Below are 19,323 nucleotides of genomic sequence, written 5' to 3' on the forward strand. Positions count from 1 at the left end.
TTGTAAATTAATAAAATGTCTCGAGGATCAAATTCCAAAAGATTTTGAATATATTTGAATGATGAGAAAATTAGTCGAGTAATTTTTTAAGTATTGTTTTCACTTGTGAGTGAAATATTAAGTTGAGGACTGATTTGCAACAATTAAAAGAAAAAAAAAATGATTTGTGCTGGAAACTATGAGGGGGAAAGAATAAGGGATTTAACAGCAAATCCGTTGAGAATTTCCTTTCCTGAGCTCAAGAACCGATTATGAAAAAAACGAAGAAGAAAACCGCTCAGAAGAGCGACGAGAGAGAGAGAGAGAGAGAGAGAGAGAGAGCTGAGCGACAGGAAGAAGAACCGAAGAAGAAGGGAGAGTAGAAGGAAGGAATATCAGCAAATTCTTCTTGATTCAAGGTAAAAACTTCTCGTTTTTTTCCTCGTCCTGTGCTCTGTCCGAAAACCATTTGTAGATTGTTAGTGTTTTGATTGAATTGATAGTATTGAATTGCTGAATTCGAATTTCAGTTTAAGATTCGGGTTTTTTTTATCCCTTCCCGTTCTAGGGCTCTAGGAATTTAGGGTTTTAAGCTCAGGTCCGAGATTGGTGGATTCTCATATGGAATTCGATGATGGTTCTCATCGTTGTTGATTGAATTTAATTTTGATGTTCTCTCTTGAGTTGCTCTTGGTATGTCCGTAATTGGTTAACAGGGAATTAAGGCTTCGTTTGAGAATCTGAAATTTTATTGATAGCTCGTTTGTGTTAATTTTATTCTCCTGTTCCTTGTTTCGTCCGAAAATCTGAAATTGGTCTTGCTAAGAATTCTGAGATTTGGATTTTGTGGAGTGGTCGTGTCTTTGGCGTCTTTATTTTTGTGTCGGACCCGCTGTCCGAGCAGCGACGATGGGATAGCCAAATGCGCTGTGACAACTAAGACTTGCTGTTCGTCGAAGATGCAGCGTTTCAGCGGCTTCTCTGGGGCCTTTCCTTGTCCAGTTTAGATTCAAGAATGTCTAGGTCTTTTCCCGAACTGAGCTGAGAGTCGGCAGCGAGCCCAAGACCTTTAGGCTCGGGCTTAAGGACCTATTGGAGCTTTGATTATTGCTGAGCGAGTTGGGATTGTCCCGAGTCCGAATTCGAGCTAACAAGGATGTGATTAATGATCGTTCTAATTCTGATTTCAATTTTGAGTTGCATTGCTTGATGATGTTTTAGTGTATATATATATATATATATATATATATATATATTTTTTTTTTTAAATAAACAATATATTGTCACGACCCGCGAGCGACAGCTCGCCCACGAGCCGCGACCGATCAACTCTCATATTTTTCATATTAAACAATAGATCATAATACTTTTATATATTAAACATAATAAAATAGTTTGCGAAAATTCGGGGAAATTTTTCGCTTTTATAACTTAGAGTCTTATAGCGACTCCTATACAAATATGTTCCGGAACGTTTTAACAGAAGACACTAACCCCCGATTAAGAAACCCCATAGCCCATAGGTCAAGGCAATACGCGCTCGGTCTCGGTCTTCAATCTCGTTTCCCGCTTACGAGCTTTTCCCTTATCTACATTACCAAGGGACATAAAACTATGAGTCGAATGACTCAGTAAGTGGGAGTCTATCTATAAAGTAAAACGACTAATGCCATGTGACGTGCAAACAAATACACAAGAATGCAGAATGATTGCTAGATATAACTAGAACATAACATTAGAGCATAACTGACGCGTGATATCACACTCTATTTATTCACTTGTCGTTCTGCAAGATCGTACATCCTCTTCTGCTACGATCTCCACAACGACAATAAGCCAGCCTCAGACCTCGAGCAGCAGTCTTACGGCGGCTTGGGTGTTTTAAGATTGTCTGGGATCCACTAGTGGTACCATCTTCATCTGACGTCGGCGCATGTGTGCCCCCTTGGCACGACAATGAGTTCACTCGAGGCGACTGCTCATTGCTGAATGGGTTCACTCTTGGCGATTGCCCATTACCATCGGGTTCGCTCGTGGCGACTGCCCGTTATCGTTGGGTTCTCCCCAGTTTTGAGTACTCAGCGCCATACAGACCACCTAGGTCTGCCACAAACACAAGTCGTTGACTTGTGGGTACCACCGACACGAGTTTAATTAAAGTTTGGGTACTCTGCGGCTAACAGCGTACACGTTAAACTTATATACGGAAGAGCGTAACGGGATAAACCCCGAAAGAAATTATTATTTCCCTTTGAAGCTCGTTAAGTGTTTTAAGCTGAAAGCTCGAAATGTGACTTTCGAACTCTCTACTCCCGATTGAATTCGAGAGTCTATTGCTCTTCCGTCCTCTCGATTCTAACCTACTTCCTAGAATTAGAAGAGAGGTCTAACTATACACATAGCAAACGTGGCTGGTTCAAGTTAGCGTTTGAACCTAACGGGCGTACCCGAATTAAGTTTTCAAGCAAGAGTGGCCGAAGCCTTAAATTTCAAGTTTATTCATTTTAGGGCTTTCACCTACTCTTGTTTACTAGCAAATAAATGCACAAACAAACATGGTTATTCCCTTGGTAAGTAGTTGACTTATGTCTCCACACTTACCTGGAATTGTTCGACAGACGGCTCGACGATTCCCGTAGATGTCTTGCTTCGCACGTTCTTCGAGGCACTTGGCTCTTGTCGAAACGTCGAAAGAACTAGCATTCGGAGTTGAGTATCCGTTAGTTATTGGATTCAAGTTTACTTAAAGAGGATAGAGTTCGTTGTCGGGATAAGAGTTGGTTCGGAAATCGAGAATTTAATTTATTATTCCCCGGTTCTTCGGAAGTTAAATTTATTCAAGTCTCGCGTATTCTCGTACCGAGATGGATACGAAATAAAATTCAACAATTAATCACGAGTCTCAAATAAATTCAATAATCCGAAAACAAAATAACCGAGAATTCCAAACGAATAATTAAATTAAATTCAAGAACATCATTAAATAAATAATTATAAATTATTTATTTAAATACTGAAAGTACATATTTAAGAGTATTTAAACGCTATAAGCGATTTAAAACTCACGAGTTAATCGAGCTTTATTTCGATAACTCTTTCACTTGATATCTTCAGAAACTGATCTCGTTGCCCTTGACTCGTCTGGTTCCCGTCCGTCCGTCAAGATCTGTAATTCAAACCTGGAACCCAACGACGAGTTAACATCTTAAATTCCAACTCTTATCAGTTTCATAAACCAAATCCCGATTTCAAAAATCCCGAACCCAACACCAAATTAAGTACACTTAATCCGAAATCCAATTATCCAGAAACGTTCTAATACCAAACGACCACAAATGAATCACCTAGCCAACCAATACACAAGCAGAAATTCACACGGCCAAAAACATAACCAACAAACTCACGGTCAAGCATATAACCAAACCAAAACATCCGGATTCTCAATTTTTCTCATTACAGCCTCAATACAATCAGAACATCAACAATTCAAATCAGTCTCAAGAATTACACAGCCAAATTCCATTCTCACGGCCAAAAACTACTCACGGCCAAGCATCAAATCCAACCAAAATATTCAAAATTCATAACGAGTCATCATCAAAGCCTCAAACACTAACAACAATCAGATTCACATATCCAGAAACACCAATTAACTCGCAGAAATCAAAAGCCCCAAATCAAACCCTAGTTCATCACATTTTCGGCCAAAACAAAACCAAGCCAAAGAAATTCGGACTCAAACCTCAAATTCGAGCTACAAACATCATTAACCGAGTCCAAACAACAACTAAAACCAAGCAATTTCACCAAATTCAACCCGGATTCAAAATTCCCAATTTTTGAATCTAAGAACCCTAACTTCAAATCTCACTCAAGGACACGAAATTCTCACCTTAACCCGTGAGATTTGCTTCCACGGAGGGTTCTCGCTTCCTTCCCGGTGTTTTTTTTCCCTTGCACCGGCGTCACGGCGGTTCTCGACGGCGTTGTTCTTCCTCGGCCCGGAGCGCGCGCGATGGAAGCCCGGCAAGGATGATGGCGCGGCGTGAAGAAGAAAGGAAAAAGGAAGAGAATGTGAGGTTGGGTTGTGAAGGTGAAGCTCGGTGATGATGGCCGAATTTTTTTTTTTTTTTCTTTGTGTCTGGTTCTTGCGCGAGAGACACAGGAAGAAGAAGAGAAGAAGAAGAAAAGAAAAGAAGAAAGAAGGAAAGAGAGAGAATGGTGAGGTGGCCGTGCAAGGGAGGGATGAGTGGAATAAGAAATCCACGTGGCAACCTCTCCTCGCGCCACACGTGCACAATTGGCCCACCCACATTTTGACACGTCTCTCCCAAAACAACCCCCCTTTACTTTTTTTCTTTCAATCTCGTCCTTCAAAATGTTGCACATAAGTCCTTTTAAAATAAAACCTCACAATCTTGTCCTTAATTAATTAAAAATAATCTTGAAAAATAACCGAGAAAATTATTATTATTTCCCGTTATCTTGAATATATTTAAGGGATTCCGGAATTTATTTTTACTCTTGAGATTTTTAAATCTCCGAGTCTATTCCGAATAATTTTATTCGGAAATAATATCGAGTTTACTCGAATATTCTTATTCCGAAATCTCGTCAACCTTAAATATTATTATTTTCCAAGATATTTAAAATTTAAGGACGTCTCATATGCAACAAGAATTTGAATTAAAACTCGTCCATTTTATTCAAATTCACAAGTCGAGCGGTTACAAAAGTTTATACATTACATATATATATATATATATATATATATATATATATATATATATATATATCCTTCTAATAATAATAATAATAAGAGCGAATATTTTGGTACTGTTCACAAGCCGAGATTTGAGCCACCTTTTCGCCCGAGCCGACATCCGAGTCACCTTTTCGTCCAGCTGATATATATGAGCCATCTTTTCATTGATAAAACCGATTAATACTTTTCTTTGCATTTTCTTTGGTGCCTATTCATTTCCCTCTTCTCTCACTCACTCTCCAGTTTTACTAATTTCTCTCTTCGGCCATTTCTTCAAGCTCTCTTTTTTATAAGTACCTAATTCCGAAATTACTGTTTACAGTACAACACGTTTTATTTTTCTTTTACTTTGTAACGTACGGTTTCGTCGCTTCACCGTTTTCTCTCGACTCTCTGTTTCTTTCTCGTCTCTTCTTCTATATTCTTTCTTCTTCGGTGCTCCTCGCTGCCAGCGAATAACTCGCCATTGCTGTCGCGCGCGTCATCGCCGGAGTTCAGCGTCTCCGCTCCTCTCCACGGTACGTTCTCTCTACTTCTTCGTCTCTTTTGTGGATTCTGGTACGAATTGGTTTATAAATTAGGGTTCTCAGATTTGATATAGGTTTTGCTCGAATTTGATTTCAAAATTAGGGTTTCAGATTCGATATAGGTTTTACTCGAATTTAATGTGAAATAGGGTTTCCAGATTTGATATAGGGAGAGATTGGCCTACCAATCTGATTGTAAGCCGTTTTGGGTGTAATATTCTATTCAATTATCAATAAAAATACCATATAGTTTCAGTTTCAACTTCATCGCAGTGTGTTCTCACAAGTATTTCTGTCATTTTAATCCGTAGAATCACTCAGTTACGAATCTCTTTCTTTATTTATTTCTCTGCGAGAGTAAGATCTAAAAAACAGAAGATAGACAAATACAGATTATTCTCTTCGAGGCTTCATTCTTTCATTTAGAACCTTTCAGATTAATATATTTACTTCTCTGTGCACATCAAAGTATTTAAAAACACTAAATTAGCCTATCCTATCTATGAACATTGTATGAGAGACCTCTCGAATCTGCTAAATGTAAAACCTTTAGTCAATATTTTCAGTGAAACAAATGATATTAATTCATAGCAATGAAACAAACTATCTAGGAATTGACAAACCAGTTGAGAAATTCACACTCTGCGATTCCTTTGCCGGTCTGAGCTAGCGGTACAATCACAAGATCTCCTTCTGGACCAAAACACTAAATTAGCCTATCCTAATAAAGAATAAAAAAAGTTTAAAATGTCCCAACAAAAGAAGAATATGGAACATTGAATCCAATGAAACCGCTAAGCATATTACCTAGATTATATGTATACATATATATAGATAGATATTTGTGTCTGAGTGCGTTTTCCAACCACAAGGAAGTTGAATGTGATTCTGCATGAGATGAAAGAACACAAAAAAGAAGGGAAAGAAAAAGTTTGTTATGGCCTTTATTGCATAATTACAAAAGTTTGGCTAGCTATTAAAAGAATAGGACTGCCCTGTTTCTAATGTGTCCATTGTCATTGTGACACGTTATCAGTGATTGAGTCACAGCGAAGTCAAAGGCTTGTGGGCAGTCAAAATTGTGAACACTGCAAAGAGTGAATTAGTTTGAGTTTGTGTATTCAAGGGCCTCTTAACCATTGAAGAAGTGGATGTTGTTCTTGTAGGTTTTGAAGGACTTTCTTGGCACCGCTGAAGCTGTAATTCGCTCTCTAATTTCCTTGTACTCAGAAGTGGTGAGTTTGGTGCTAATTTTTTTTTAATAAACAAACTTTATACTGAGTTTGGAACTAAGTACTTCTACAATTTCTTGCAGGGAAGAAGTGCAGAATCCTTGTCTCAATACTTTGGAGAAGATCCGACACGGTGTCCTTTCGAACAAGGTATAAAGTAAAAATATTTAGTGACCCTGTTAAGGGGTATGTTTGGAGCCTGGAAAAATTCATTCATGACCTATATCTTACTGGATGAGAACCTTGAATAAATATCATTAATGGCCTATAATAAAGAACTAATCCTGAACTTGGGTCCACTTGGAGGGTCTCTCGGTCGTACCGGCGAAGCCTTAGCCACAGTTCTATGGCATTGATTATTTTAAGCTTCTTTTGTGCATAAATTCTGTTTTGAGAGCGGATCAGAATCAGACAATTTTTGTCATTACGTGAGAATATATAATTCCAACTTCGCGTTCACTTCAATGGGTGTTCATTTGGACCAACATTTGCCGATCAAGAAAGAATCAAATGAAGAATCAGTGGAAGATCCAACTGAGGATCATCCAGTCCAAGAAAATCCAACAGGGACACATGGACCACAACAGGGAAGGGATATTCCTCCACGTTCTGGCAGACACGCTGGGGAGCGTGAGGGTCGTGATATCGATCCTCCTGATCAAGTAAAAGGGCTGGCTAGCCGTGGACCCCACATGCTCGATCTTCATCTTCGTCCTCATTGTGTCGTCCGTGATCCCGCTGCTCAGGAACTCGGCCGAGGTTCTGCTCCAGAGAGTCCCCTGGGCCCACAGGCTCGACCTGAGATAGGCCGTGGCCGAGATCGGGAAGATGGAGGGCGTCCGCGGGGTCCGCAGCTTCCGCCTCTGGAGCTTCACCACCACCGAGGTCGTCGGAAGGCTCCGTCTCTGCGCCGTCGGAGACGCGGACAGGTCAGCGACCATGTCAAAGGCGTCGGAACTGCTACGCGGGGCCGGGGTCTATGATTTGACTTTGCTGGTCTGAGTGCGTTAGATAACGAAGCTCTGATTCGATTCTTGATAAAACTGATTCGATACTTGATAAAAAAAAATGCAGGTTGAGGCGGTTTGTGACATTTTTTTTATTATGTATATAAAAAAAAAAATTAGACAGTTTCATAATTTCGTTTAAAAATTATTGACTCTAAAAATTGGTTAACCAAGAGTTCGAACTCTAATGTCAGGCGGTGAACGCTTGTTCTGGTTAATTTTGAATTCTGCTTAAACTGTTGTGATGGTTAGAGTTAGAACTCTCTATCATATGTATTAATTTTGAATTCACATGGCTTGAAAAAGTTTATTATCAGTTTAGGTTCTAGGATTTTAATATTTTTATCCACTCTGCGGATTATGTTTCAGAATATACATGCCACTTGGAACAAGTGTACGCTGATATCACTCCTCTAAATTGAAGCCGTGATACAAATTTCAGAACACAATGAGTGCAGGTATGGTTTACTTACTACTGTTATAAGATGGGTTTTTTTTTATTTCCAGGTTTAAGTAGCAGAAATGTTTTAAGCATGTTGTTCAACTAGCATATGCATGCATTTTTAGTCTTTAGAATTTTGGCGAAATAGAAATACTGTCTTTTCATTTATTTTTATTGCTTAATCAGATAAACGAGGACAATAGTTGCTTTGCCACTTCATGGTGAATAAATGTACAAACTTTTATGTGATCAGAAGATTAGATCCTGATTGAATTGGGAGTGTTGTCTCATTATTTCATTTTAAATTACCAATATATGTCGATTGGTTTCCGATGAAAGAATCCAATAACGATGATATCTAAATGTGCCATATCTTAGAAAGGAGCGTAATTTTATTTGCAGGTGGAGCGTTCGGGGGAAATAGAGGAATGAGACCAGTGCCCCCAGAGAAAGGGGTTTTTCCTTTGGATCATATGCATTTATGTGACATTGTAATCCTATTAACCTTGTTTATGTTCTAATTTTTTGTGTTATTATATCTCATGTTTTTTTTTTCTATTACTATTTTCAGGAGAAGAAGGATTATCTCCAATGCCTAAAAAGCTTTGGCCACCAATCTGAGAAGTGCAGAAACTTCTCTAAAATGTATCTTCTATGTCGTATGGAAAAGTGAGTTCCCTCGTAGAGTGTAATCTGATAGATATCATGGCTTAACACACTGGCTAAACCTTCCTTCAAAAAACATTGTAACTTTACTTTATCTGAACTTGTGAGTTTTTGTCGGTGTGTTTCTGATTTTAACACTGACTGACCCTCAACTTTCCGCATTGCAGGAATTTGATGGCAAAACAAGACATGTCTGAACTCGGGTTTGATAAGGTAACCGAAGAGAAAACCACCAAAAGGATTGATGGATTAAGTTGATACTTTTTTAGGAAAATAAACTTCATGGTTTACTCTTTTTTTTCTTTTTTATTTTATTTAAGATGTTTTAGGTTTTGACAATATATAATGTGTAAAACACACAAGAAATTTTGTTTGAATTATTCCTAAAATGGGTATAAAGCGGTTGTTGGTAGTTGGTAGTTGGGGATTAAGGTCAGGAAGGAATAAAATTTGGGAGGAAGTGGCTGTGGAGTGGACAGTCAGTCATAATGAAGAAAAAAAAAAGAAGAATAAAAAGCGCTTTAATTATTACATTTAGTAATACTGAAGGGCTGGTAATTATCACATTTGATTCAATTGCATTTATATATTTGTGATGCAATCCAGCAAGGAGCATTCATTGTAGTTTTACAGTACTAACATGTACGTATTTCCATATATGTAACGTGCAAGACTCATTTCATATACCTTCAATTATAGATTGAATATCGAATCCATACGAATATATATTGTGTTTTTTTTTTTTTTTTTTGAAAGTGACGGATTTTCCATTAAAATTGGGTAAAACCTCATCAATACAGGAGAAAAATACCTTAGTACATGGAACACCTCAAACCTATATCGAAGTGAAACTAACACTAAGTTCCGGTAATCGCACGTTTTGTGCATGCTTCCGACAAGTGGAAGAACGACGAGCACAGTAATTGAGCACACATAGGGCTCTTTCAACAAAACCAAAATTGGTAGATGGAAAGATCCACTCAACCTCGGTTTGATGACCACGAAGAAGATGCCTCTTCAACCTGTATAGAACAAAACCTAACAGGAAATCCACAACGGGATAGTGGACAACGGCTAATCCGTGTCCAAGATAAACCAAGTCAAACCCAACGCAACATGGGCTAACTAGCATAAAAACATAAAGCATAACTAAGTAAAAACACAAAACAAAAAACACAACACAACCAAATCGGCAGATCCGACCACTTCTGCACCCGAAAAACTCTTCAGCCACGTCCCTCCCATCCTTAGCTCGGAGTCTCACCGCATACTCTTCCGTATCACTCCAGTCGGAGAGAAAAACAGAGGAAGCCACCGAAGCCGCCAAACCGTTCTCAGATCCGAGACCAGACCCACCGGAGCCACCTGACCCACCGAAGCCACCGAGACCTGACCCACCGAAGCCACCTGCGTACCACAGGCCCACCGAAGGATCCGAGACCAGACCCACCGAAGCCACCGAGGCCACCTGCGAACCACAGACCCACCGAAGCCACCGAGGCCACCTGCGAACCATAGACCCACCGAAGCCGCCAAACCGTTCTCAGATCCGAGACCTGAGCACGGTCCCTGCTTCTCCAGCCCCAGCGACTCCCAGGTCTTCACCACGGCCGAGCACCAGGAACCGCCGGCGCGTCAGAGTAACGATGAGCTGAGCCGATGCAAGGACGAAGGAAGAAACGCCACCTAGAGCCGCGCAAGTCAGTGAAGAGATGCTACCGAGGCCGATGCTCACCTCGCGAGCAACCGTCCTACCTCCCAGGCCGGAGCCCAGGAGGCGGCTGGCGAAGCTAGGGTTTCTTTACTCTGTTTTTGAGAGAGAGACGCTTCCGAAGGAGAGAGAAAGGTTAAGCAGTTGTTGAAACTGTATACTATAAATTTGAATATGCGAATATATATTGTTAATACTCAAAAATTTTTATTGGATCTTGGCAAAAATAAGGCATTATTTTTGTAAACTTTATGCTATTTAGCAATGTGAAATATTATTGAAAAAAGACAACAAAATGACTAAATGTGACATTGTTATATATTCTAAGATATAATAGTCATTTTTATAAAGCTTAGGGTACGAACCCAATATACCTGAAAATCAAAGATACAAGCACAACATTCTATTTAAACTAAGTATATCTACATCATTTTTCCATAATAATATTAATAATTCAATATTAAGCTGTGATAAAAATTGCAAATAGAGACTTAAAGTCCCTAAAAGCAATTCCTATGCATAAGTTGTCGAATTTTTTACACATGATCAAAATAAATATTTTTTATTTTTTATTCGTCTACATCTTCTAATGTATCACTTTGTATAAAGACCACAAAAAGATGGTTGAAGTGGATCCCACTCTATCCAAAGTAAGATGGTTGAAGTGGGTCCCACTCTATTTAAAGTAGTGATGTGTTTATTATTTTATTTTATTTTATTACACAAAATAATGTGGAGATCGGTGTTAGAAAGTGACACCATTGCCATAATCATTACTACCCACAATGCTAAGACGTGAAAAAAGAAAAAAAAATACGACATTACACATAAGCAATAAAATAATTTTGGTTGCTTACGTTGGCGTTGGTTTAATGGTAAATGCATTTTTTGTGCTAAACACATTTTAACTACCCGTTTCAAAGACTATATACCAATGAATAACCTACTGTTAACCTCTGTTTGGGAAAAAGCTGAAAATATTCAAAATCAGATGAGTACTTTCTAAACAAATATTTTGAACCATTATCTATTTTTTGAAAACAAAGTAGTGCAAAATTATTCTTTAAATTAAAGCGTATAGTAAGGTAAAAAGATTCCCGTTACTTAGTGTTTAATTTTTCTATTTTATTTATTTGTTATAAGAAAATATATAATGGTTTTAGAAAAATAATAAATAGAACAAAATCGGTACTTTCAAATTAATAGTTACGTTTGAAAACTCACAATATTTAAAATGGACATTGTTATAATTTTCCCCAAGAAAATCGTGATGAGCATAGTTGGGCCCATAGCCAAAACTCTTTAGCCCAACGTTACAACTAGGGTTTTATCTTACCTTTATCTTCCTCTCACTCTATATAACCATTCCGACGCTCAATTCTGACATCAATCGACTCGGCGGCTTCGTTCTCATCCTTTCATCGGTTCGTAATGTGTTATTTTTTATTTGTCTTATTGTAAATGCTTTAATTTGGTTACATAGCCATGGCTGTGAGGAAAAAACTACCGTGTACTTGAGGCCTTCACGGCCTGTGACGGCAACACAAACCTCTAAGAAGTTCTGAGCCTCATCACGAAATGATTTTGATTTTGTTTACTTGTTCATAAATAATTTTGATCGATTGAGATGATTTTAAAGCGAGGTGACGATAGAAATTCATGCTCAAATATACACTGAACTGGTTAATCAGTATGTTGTAACTACGAATCTCGACAGGTTCCGATCGCTTTCTTTCATCTCTCAGTTTTCACTGGTAGTTTTTTTATTTAATTTTAATTCTTTTTTCCTAGATTTTGAAATTGCTAATAATTGTTTTTGGTGTATGATTGGTTATGATGGATTGAGATGATTTAAAAAGCGAGGTGACGATAGAAATTCATGTCTGTCAATCCACTGAACTGTTTAACAGTATGTTGTTATTATGAATCCTAATAGGTTCCGATCGCTCTTTTAATATCTCAAGTTTCCATCCAGTAATGTTTGTTTTTTTGGCTTTCTAATTTCTTTAATTGGTTGATTGGATAAGGGCGTATGATGAATCCTTATTAACAAATGGGTAATTTGCGACTGAATCACCTTTGATGTTATATCACCTTGGAGAACTGATGCCCTTTATCTTCTTTTGCGTCTTTCTGTTTGATCTCTATTATTTTTCGGATTGAATTATAATTTTGTTCAAGATTTTCAACGAAATTAGTATAATATTCATTTTTTTTATGGATTAGATATGGGCGTATGATGAATCCTTAATAACAAATGGGTAATTTGCGACTGAATCACCTTTGATGTTATATCACCTTGGAGAACTGATGCTCTGTTTGATCAGTCTTGTTGTGCAATTGAATTATAATTATAATCAACATTAACAATATCAGTTTTGAGTGTCAATATGGCTACATGTTGTACTGAGGAGATATGAAAGACGTAAAATGAAAATCCGTACCAATTTCTGATAAGAGCCTCTATTAATCCCAGATAAGCTTAAAATAATATGGTGCTTACTCTGATTCATAGGAGGCCGAAATCAAATCTATGGAGGTTTCGCTGATAAATGCCTTTATTTTATTTTATTTTTAGGCGTTTACTAGTAACTTCCCATACATAGGTCTCGATTGTGGTACATTTTTGTATTACATTATTTGATTATATTAAATTAAGTTTACAAATAGTTTGCTATTTTCGACCGTAACGATGCTCTACTTACTACGATGTTCGAAGATTCATAAATCTAGTTTACAATTTTAGAAAATTAAAACTTTCTTTAAAATTGTTGGAGGCTGAGAAGGCCAACAATTTCAACACGCAAAAGTTTACTTTAGTCCAAAAATGAAAGGAAGTCTGGAACATGGTTTTTACTAGTTTGCTGGCAAGGACAGGCAGTTTTGATGTTACGTGTACAAAGGCAGTTTTGGGGGACTAAAACACTTAATCGAGTAATGAAAATACAATTGCTCGGTGAACGGTAATGGAGTTAGATAATTAAGAAGCAATAACACTAAACGTAAGATGGTCAAAATTCAAATGGAGGTCGAAACTCGATATTCACACGGTGTGCGTTTAGTTTTTCCCTTTTAGAGCGACGATTTGTGGTCTGATTTGGGCGGTGTGGTCTGATCGGAACCTCCGACTTTTTGAGAACGTCATAAAGTCTCCGGAGGCATGGGTCGGTGAAGTGGCAAACTGGCTGGCGAGTTTTCGGAAAGGTGTGGTTAGTTCGGGAACGCACGGCGTGGCCAGAACGGTGCGGCAGGAAGCGTGGATTAGGCCAAATCCCGGGGAGCTTAAACTCAATGTTGATGCGGCGAAGTGATCGGTGTTGCGGCGGTCTCGGTCGGAGGGGTGGACTCGGCTTTGACAGCTGAGTGTCTAGTGCTGCGATGGGGTCTCCGTCTGATCCAGGCTCAGGGTTGGCGTGTGGCTGCTGTGGAATCCGACTGTCTTCGTGCAACTCAACTGGTGAGTGGGGAGCAGGTCAACGGTTTGCAGGGGCCTATCATCAGAGACATTCTTGTCTTGACGGAGAGATTCGGCTCTACGGGGCTGGTTATCTCTGATTTTGTTTCTGTCATCTGCCCTGCGTGGCTTGACTGCTGTATTCAAAGAGATGTTAAAGCTCTGTTATGATGTTAATGAATCAGTTTTCTTTAAAAAAAAAAAATAGTCTCTTAATGTCATGATTAAATAAAAAGTGAGGTCAAATCCGATTTAAAAGCTGCATAACCTGCATTTAGTGGATCTTTCCTGAGAATGTTTCTGGGGTAATGTGTCATCATGGAGGCATACGACATACGTAGCATTGACATGGCGGAGTTTGTGAGGGTGTTCGAGGTCAACGTGGAAGGTGTCTTCTGGGGATGAAACACGCTGTGCGGTGCGGGTGATGATCCCGACGAAGAAGGGAAGCATAGTGTCGATCTCGTGCGTATTTCTGATCAACACTTACCGCGATAAACTCACTTGATCGAATAGATTGAATTACGCGGAACTAATAACAATGTAAATAATAAAAGGCAAAAAAAATAAAACTAAAATAAATCCGTACAAAAAGTGTAATCTATAGATACATGAAGTGATGGTGCAATATTGCTATCGTTTTCTGTAGGGGAGGGTGTCGTTTTTAGAGCATGGAAGTGCATGGTTGAAATTCATATGAAGTTTAGACATCTCAATGATATGGTCATTTAGAGCTTTACTCACTGGTTTCATATCTACCGTAACGTACGTATACGAGTTATTTTCAGCGACTAAAACATGAATGCGTGTCTAACTGCTATCTACTTTTATTTATGTCTACACACTGGTTAACTAAACACATTTAATTAGCATACGCCTTTTGACCTTTGACTTTGAGGAGAAACAAAGTCAACGTAGCAACTAACTCGCAGTAGTATCAAGTATCAACTATCGATTCATGACTAAATTACTTCAAAGCTTTAAAAGTGTTTTTTTTTTTTTGGATTTGGATACGGTTGTACAATTTATTTATTTTAGCTGTACATATTTATGTCTCATTTCATCTTTATTTTCAAATCAATTCTCTTTTTAATGGAAAAATATGTTTATATACTAAATATATAGCATTTCTAAGAAAAATAATGTGAAAGAGGCATAAAAAGCTACTATTCTCAAAATAAGGCAATTCATATAATTTATATAATTTTTTATTGTCAAGGCCCGTCACCGGACAAATTAAATGCCGTCAGTTATTGAACTTTTTTTTTTTTTAATAATAAATCATCACTTATACATGAAAAATATGTTAATATAAATGGACGTCGTCATGTCTACTAAAAAAAATGGACGTCATATTTTCTTTTCATAACATAGTTATAACTTATAACTAGGTTTATTAAACATCAAACTTTATAATTCTTCGAAGAAACAAAATTATAACGCAAACATCACACCAACGATACAACAAGATTCTCTTTTTTTTCTCCTTTCAGTTTCAAGCTTCAGACTTTACCCTTAGTGAGTTAGTGCATTACAAGCAGTTATGGAGTTAGCTCAGGCTTTACCCCTCTCAAACATCATTAGTTTTAAAACGAATTTCATTGACAAAATTCATATTGATCCCTCAAAAAAATGAAATATCACCTAGCCCCATAACTGATAACGAAAAAGAAAAAGAGGGAGTAAGCTAGGAGACAAGATTCCGCAATATATAATTTCAAAGTGTTAGACGAAATAATGAGACGGAGAGAAGCAGCGCGGGGAATCTTCGCAATTAAGGGCGTTTCTCCTAATTTTCTAACATTTAAGTCCTTGCCATCAAGGACTTCCAATTTTTTTTTTCCTCGATTAAACCCTCTGATCTTAACTCCGAAAGTTATGACAATTGATAATAAAAAAAATATAAATCAATACCTATTAAAATAAATGAGAATAACTTTGATAAAATATGACTAATTCTACATAAAGTGTAAAAAAAAATTAAGCTAGGACGATCAAAATAACCTTGAAGACTAACAAAATCACTACGCCAAAGTTGGACAAAAAAAAATATAGTTACTACCGCGACAAACATAGAATCATAACTTTCTCAATTATTTTGGTCTTCATTGGTATTTTAGTCAAAAGAGTCATATCATCCAAATCAATCATATTTTTATCAAAATTCTCTGAAATTATTGATTCTGCACAGCTGTTGCAGAATTTGTTGTAACAGAAAGTGCGACAGTTGCTGAAATTTAGAGAAACACGAGATAAACGATGTGAGTGCGGAAATAATAAATAGACACCAGAGTTGGTAACCCAGTTCGGAAATTCGTGCCTACGTCTGGAGGGCCTTTGCCCGGTGGAAAACAATTTACTATGATAACGTGGTACAATAAGGATTTACACTCAACGACTCCCTCGCTAGCTACCCAACCTACGTATATCCTCTTCAACAGAAACTTAGACTCCCCCTAAGTACGAGATCCCCTCGATTTCCACATAATATCTCTCCCGAGACTTCTAAATGTGTTTCCCAACTAAAACAATTGAAAAACCTAACCTCTAGCTTCTAATACAATCACCCGTATATAAGCAACAAAGCAGAGGTAAAAGACACCTTAAAAGCTTGAACACATGTCGTTCTAAGCTCAACTAAAACACTCAAATAAATCTCTCCAAAGGCGTGAGTGTAGAAGGTGAGGTGATGACCTATTTATAGAGAAAATTAGGTCAACACAAATCTTGAAGTCGGATTAGGAACACCAGCCCATTATCTCATTAATCCAAGCTGGAATCCTTCTTCAAGTCGGAGTAGCGAAACCCAAAAGTCAATGGGCCGAGATTGTTATACAGGACTGTTACAACACAAACTGCGACACTTGTGGCCGAAAATTGTAACAAAGCCCAACGCTATCCGATAATATATTCCACGATTCTATATTATTTTTCCAACATTAAATTGCCAATTAATGTAACAACAATCTCCTCCTTTGGCGTTTAAATGCAAAACAGAATCGTACCTGTGACACTTGTGACGATGACGACGACGACGAAGCTTCAACACCATTATAGCAGAGTCACCAAGAGTCACATAATCTCCCCCTTTTTTCCATAAACATACCTCCAAAGTTGAACAACCACCAAACAACAATTTGCTCCCCCTGAATATGATATATCATCGTAGAACTCGTTTCTTGTCGAAAAGAAAATATCACGGCGTCGGAGAAAACACGGCCCAAGCTCAATACAAAAGCTTCTAGCTCAATGAGTGTAGAAAAGAGGCGCTCATGGTAGTCTAAATCTACCCCGGAGGGAGAGAAAAACGTTGGTTCATCGGAGAAGAAAACAAAATTTAAAAAAAAAAAAAATCGCAACTACTCCGACCAGCCTTGCCAAACACGAGTTTCTGAATTCGTTAATCGTTGGATCGTCACGAATTTTGTACACCATGGTCGTAACCAGGTCGTAACACATAAAGGTACATTTTGAACGGTGGAGATTGGATTCTGAGACGTTTAAGTCTGTCTGCCGAGTGATAAACCAGAACAGTAAAATCTGGAAATCTGCAATTTTTTTTTTTTCGAATTTCGACTTCTTTTTTTTTTTTTTTTTTTTTTTTTTTTTTTTTTTACGAAAAACACAAAGACAACTCATCGGACGAACACTAAAAATCCGAATTAACATGACAACTTGCACTTGAGGTAAAAAAATATCGTACCTCAATAAAAGTGTACTCGAGCATTAATTTTCCATATTTATACTCGAATACACGTCGATGATAGATCACGAATCAGTCACACAAAGACCCACGACAGGCCTAAGTGATTCGAACTTTGAATCGTCTTTCGTGAAAATATCTGCAAGTTGTTGTTCCGGAGCAACATTCTCTTTTATGAAGTTACCGCATACGATAGATTGCTCGTCTTTGGTCAGGACTTTTAGAGGAGTACACGCACCGCGATTTTGTGGATCTTTGATTTTCCAAACTTTTTTCATGGCAAGAGGGTTTGACCTTGAACGTCTTTGCTTTTTCAGATCTTTCAGGAGCTTGTAACACCATGGTTTAATATGACCCTTCTTCGCACAGTAATGACAAACCCAAGATTTTTGGCTCGCCTTCGCAGGTGTTGCAGAAACTGTTGTAACAGTTGTTGAGCCAGTAGCTTCATTCTGGGAATTTATGCTCGGGACGAATATAGTCTTAGAGCTGGATACTCCTCCTCTCTGATAGCCTGGACCATGATGATCGCCACTGGTTTTTCCTATACATAAAATTTCATCAAGTTTTGACGTTCCAGAATTGAGCATTCTAATATTTTTCTTCAAGAGAGTTATTTCAGAAAGAAACTTATCTTGTTGAGATCTTTCAGATTTCAATTCTTCATTTAAGGAGGCAACAGAGGCAAGGAGTTCATCGTTTTCTTTTGAAGCGGTGGCAATTTTCTCATAAAGCCTTTGATTAAGACTAACAACCTCATTCCACTTGCTATAGAGAAGTCCATAAGCCTTGGTAACAGACTCAAGTGTTAATTCTTCTTCATCTTCTTCGTTGCTGCTGACTTCAGATTCGTTGTTGTAGAAAGCGTCACTAACACAACCTGCGACAGTGTTGCATGGCTTCAAATTGTCTTGAGAATCACGGGCAGTAAAAGCAAGGAAGTTGTCAATAATGTCTTCCTCTTCTGAATCTTCATCACTCCAAGTACGGGTGTTGTAGCTTTTGTTACGCTTCTTGAGGGTGTTGGCACATTCTGCTTGGATATGACCGAATCCATGACATTCTCGACATTGAATCCCCTTAGCTTTAACATTCAAATCTGTGGAAATTTCGTTGGCGTTGGATCTGTTTTGGGAACTGTCAGAGACAGTTTCTGAAACACTTATGCGAGTGTTGTTGTTCATCCTCTTCATGAATTTGCCAAAGTTCTTAGCCAGGAGAGAGATAGTCCTAGCCAAGTCTTCATCTTCAGTAAGGCTGTGGTTGTTGTCGAGGTTAGCTTTCAATGCAATTCCATGAGTCTTCGGCTCGGGATTGTGGTGCTCATCGTTCATCTCAAAGGTTCTGAGGGAACCCATTAACTCTTCCAGCTTCATCGTGGATATGTCTTTAGCCTCTTCAATGGCAGTGACTTTGTAGATGAACCGCTTCGGAAGCGACCGTAGAACTTTTCTGACAAGTTTTTTCTCAGACATTTTTTCACCAATGGCAAACGATTCATTAGACAAGTCACAAAGTCTAGAATTGAATTCACTAATCGTTTCATCTTCTGTCATTCTTAAGTTCTCAAATTTAGTAGTCAAAAGCTGGAGACGAGACATTCGTACCGTATCAGTTCCTTCATGAGTGACTTGAAGGATATTCCATGCGTCTTTGGCCACTTCACATGTAGAAATCAGCTTGAATGTGTTGGGGTCAACGGCAGCCATGATCGCATTAAGAGCTTTAGAGTTACCGCTTGCCAGTTTATCTTCATTCACAGACCAATCAACTTCAGGTTTCAAAATAGTCTCTCCGGCATCATCGGTGGTGGTGGGGTGCTTCCAGCCAGTGAGGA

The 19,323-nt window shown here is 38.2% G+C and overlaps 1 protein-coding gene, 1 long non-coding RNA gene and 6 other non-coding genes across 9 annotated transcripts; 7 read left to right on the forward strand and 1 right to left on the reverse strand.

Moving 5' to 3' along the window:
• Positions 1 to 221: 221 nt before the first annotated feature.
• LOC149404913 (uncharacterized) lies at positions 222 to 9,219 on the forward strand. Of its 2 annotated transcripts, XM_089607683.1 has the most exons (8): positions 222 to 398; positions 5,197 to 5,262; positions 6,438 to 6,506; positions 6,587 to 6,653; positions 7,880 to 7,968; positions 8,355 to 8,443; positions 8,524 to 8,621; positions 8,786 to 9,219. In XM_089607683.1, the coding sequence occupies exons 5-8, from the start codon at positions 7,959 to 7,961 to the stop codon at positions 8,874 to 8,876; spliced, it is 288 nt and encodes a 95-aa protein (XP_089463809.1). In that variant the 5' UTR covers positions 222 to 398; positions 5,197 to 5,262; positions 6,438 to 6,506; positions 6,587 to 6,653; positions 7,880 to 7,958; the 3' UTR covers positions 8,877 to 9,219. The 2 variants fall into 2 exon arrangements, with proteins under 2 accessions (XP_089463809.1, XP_089463810.1); XM_089607684.1 differs by lacking the exons at positions 5,197 to 5,262; positions 6,438 to 6,506; positions 6,587 to 6,653.
• LOC149404914 (uncharacterized) lies at positions 2,576 to 3,922 on the reverse strand. The gene is made up of 3 exons (XR_016302027.1): positions 3,872 to 3,922; positions 3,046 to 3,158; positions 2,576 to 2,675 (listed from the first exon to the last, which is right to left on the reverse strand). It is a non-coding gene; the product is annotated as an uncharacterized LOC149404914 (long non-coding RNA).
• Positions 9,220 to 11,815: 2,596 nt separating the features above from the next.
• LOC149404915 (small nucleolar RNA U61) lies at positions 11,816 to 11,898 on the forward strand. Its single transcript, XR_016295590.1, has one exon. It is a non-coding gene; the product is annotated as a small nucleolar RNA U61 (small nucleolar RNA).
• A 69-nt stretch (positions 11,899 to 11,967) lies between these two features.
• Positions 11,968 to 12,057, forward strand: LOC149404916 (small nucleolar RNA snoR14). The gene has a single exon (XR_016295948.1). It is a non-coding gene; the product is annotated as a small nucleolar RNA snoR14 (small nucleolar RNA).
• A 130-nt stretch (positions 12,058 to 12,187) lies between these two features.
• On the forward strand, positions 12,188 to 12,276 carry LOC149404917 (small nucleolar RNA snoR14). The gene has a single exon (XR_016295947.1). It is a non-coding gene; the product is annotated as a small nucleolar RNA snoR14 (small nucleolar RNA).
• A 76-nt stretch (positions 12,277 to 12,352) lies between these two features.
• LOC149404918 (small nucleolar RNA Z101) lies at positions 12,353 to 12,444 on the forward strand. The gene has a single exon (XR_016295944.1). It is a non-coding gene; the product is annotated as a small nucleolar RNA Z101 (small nucleolar RNA).
• Positions 12,445 to 12,556: 112 nt separating this feature from the next.
• On the forward strand, positions 12,557 to 12,648 carry LOC149404919 (small nucleolar RNA Z101). Its single transcript, XR_016295945.1, has one exon. It is a non-coding gene; the product is annotated as a small nucleolar RNA Z101 (small nucleolar RNA).
• A 150-nt stretch (positions 12,649 to 12,798) lies between these two features.
• LOC149404920 (small nucleolar RNA snoR83) lies at positions 12,799 to 12,935 on the forward strand. The gene has a single exon (XR_016295713.1). It is a non-coding gene; the product is annotated as a small nucleolar RNA snoR83 (small nucleolar RNA).
• The last annotated feature ends 6,388 nt before the right edge of the window (positions 12,936 to 19,323 follow it).

Source organism: Urtica dioica, chromosome 2 (genome assembly GCF_054948205.1).
Source record: "Urtica dioica subsp. dioica isolate 48M chromosome 2, U.dioica_male_clone48M_v1_H2, whole genome shotgun sequence".
Lineage (NCBI taxonomy): Eukaryota > Viridiplantae > Streptophyta > Magnoliopsida > Rosales > Urticaceae > Urtica > Urtica dioica.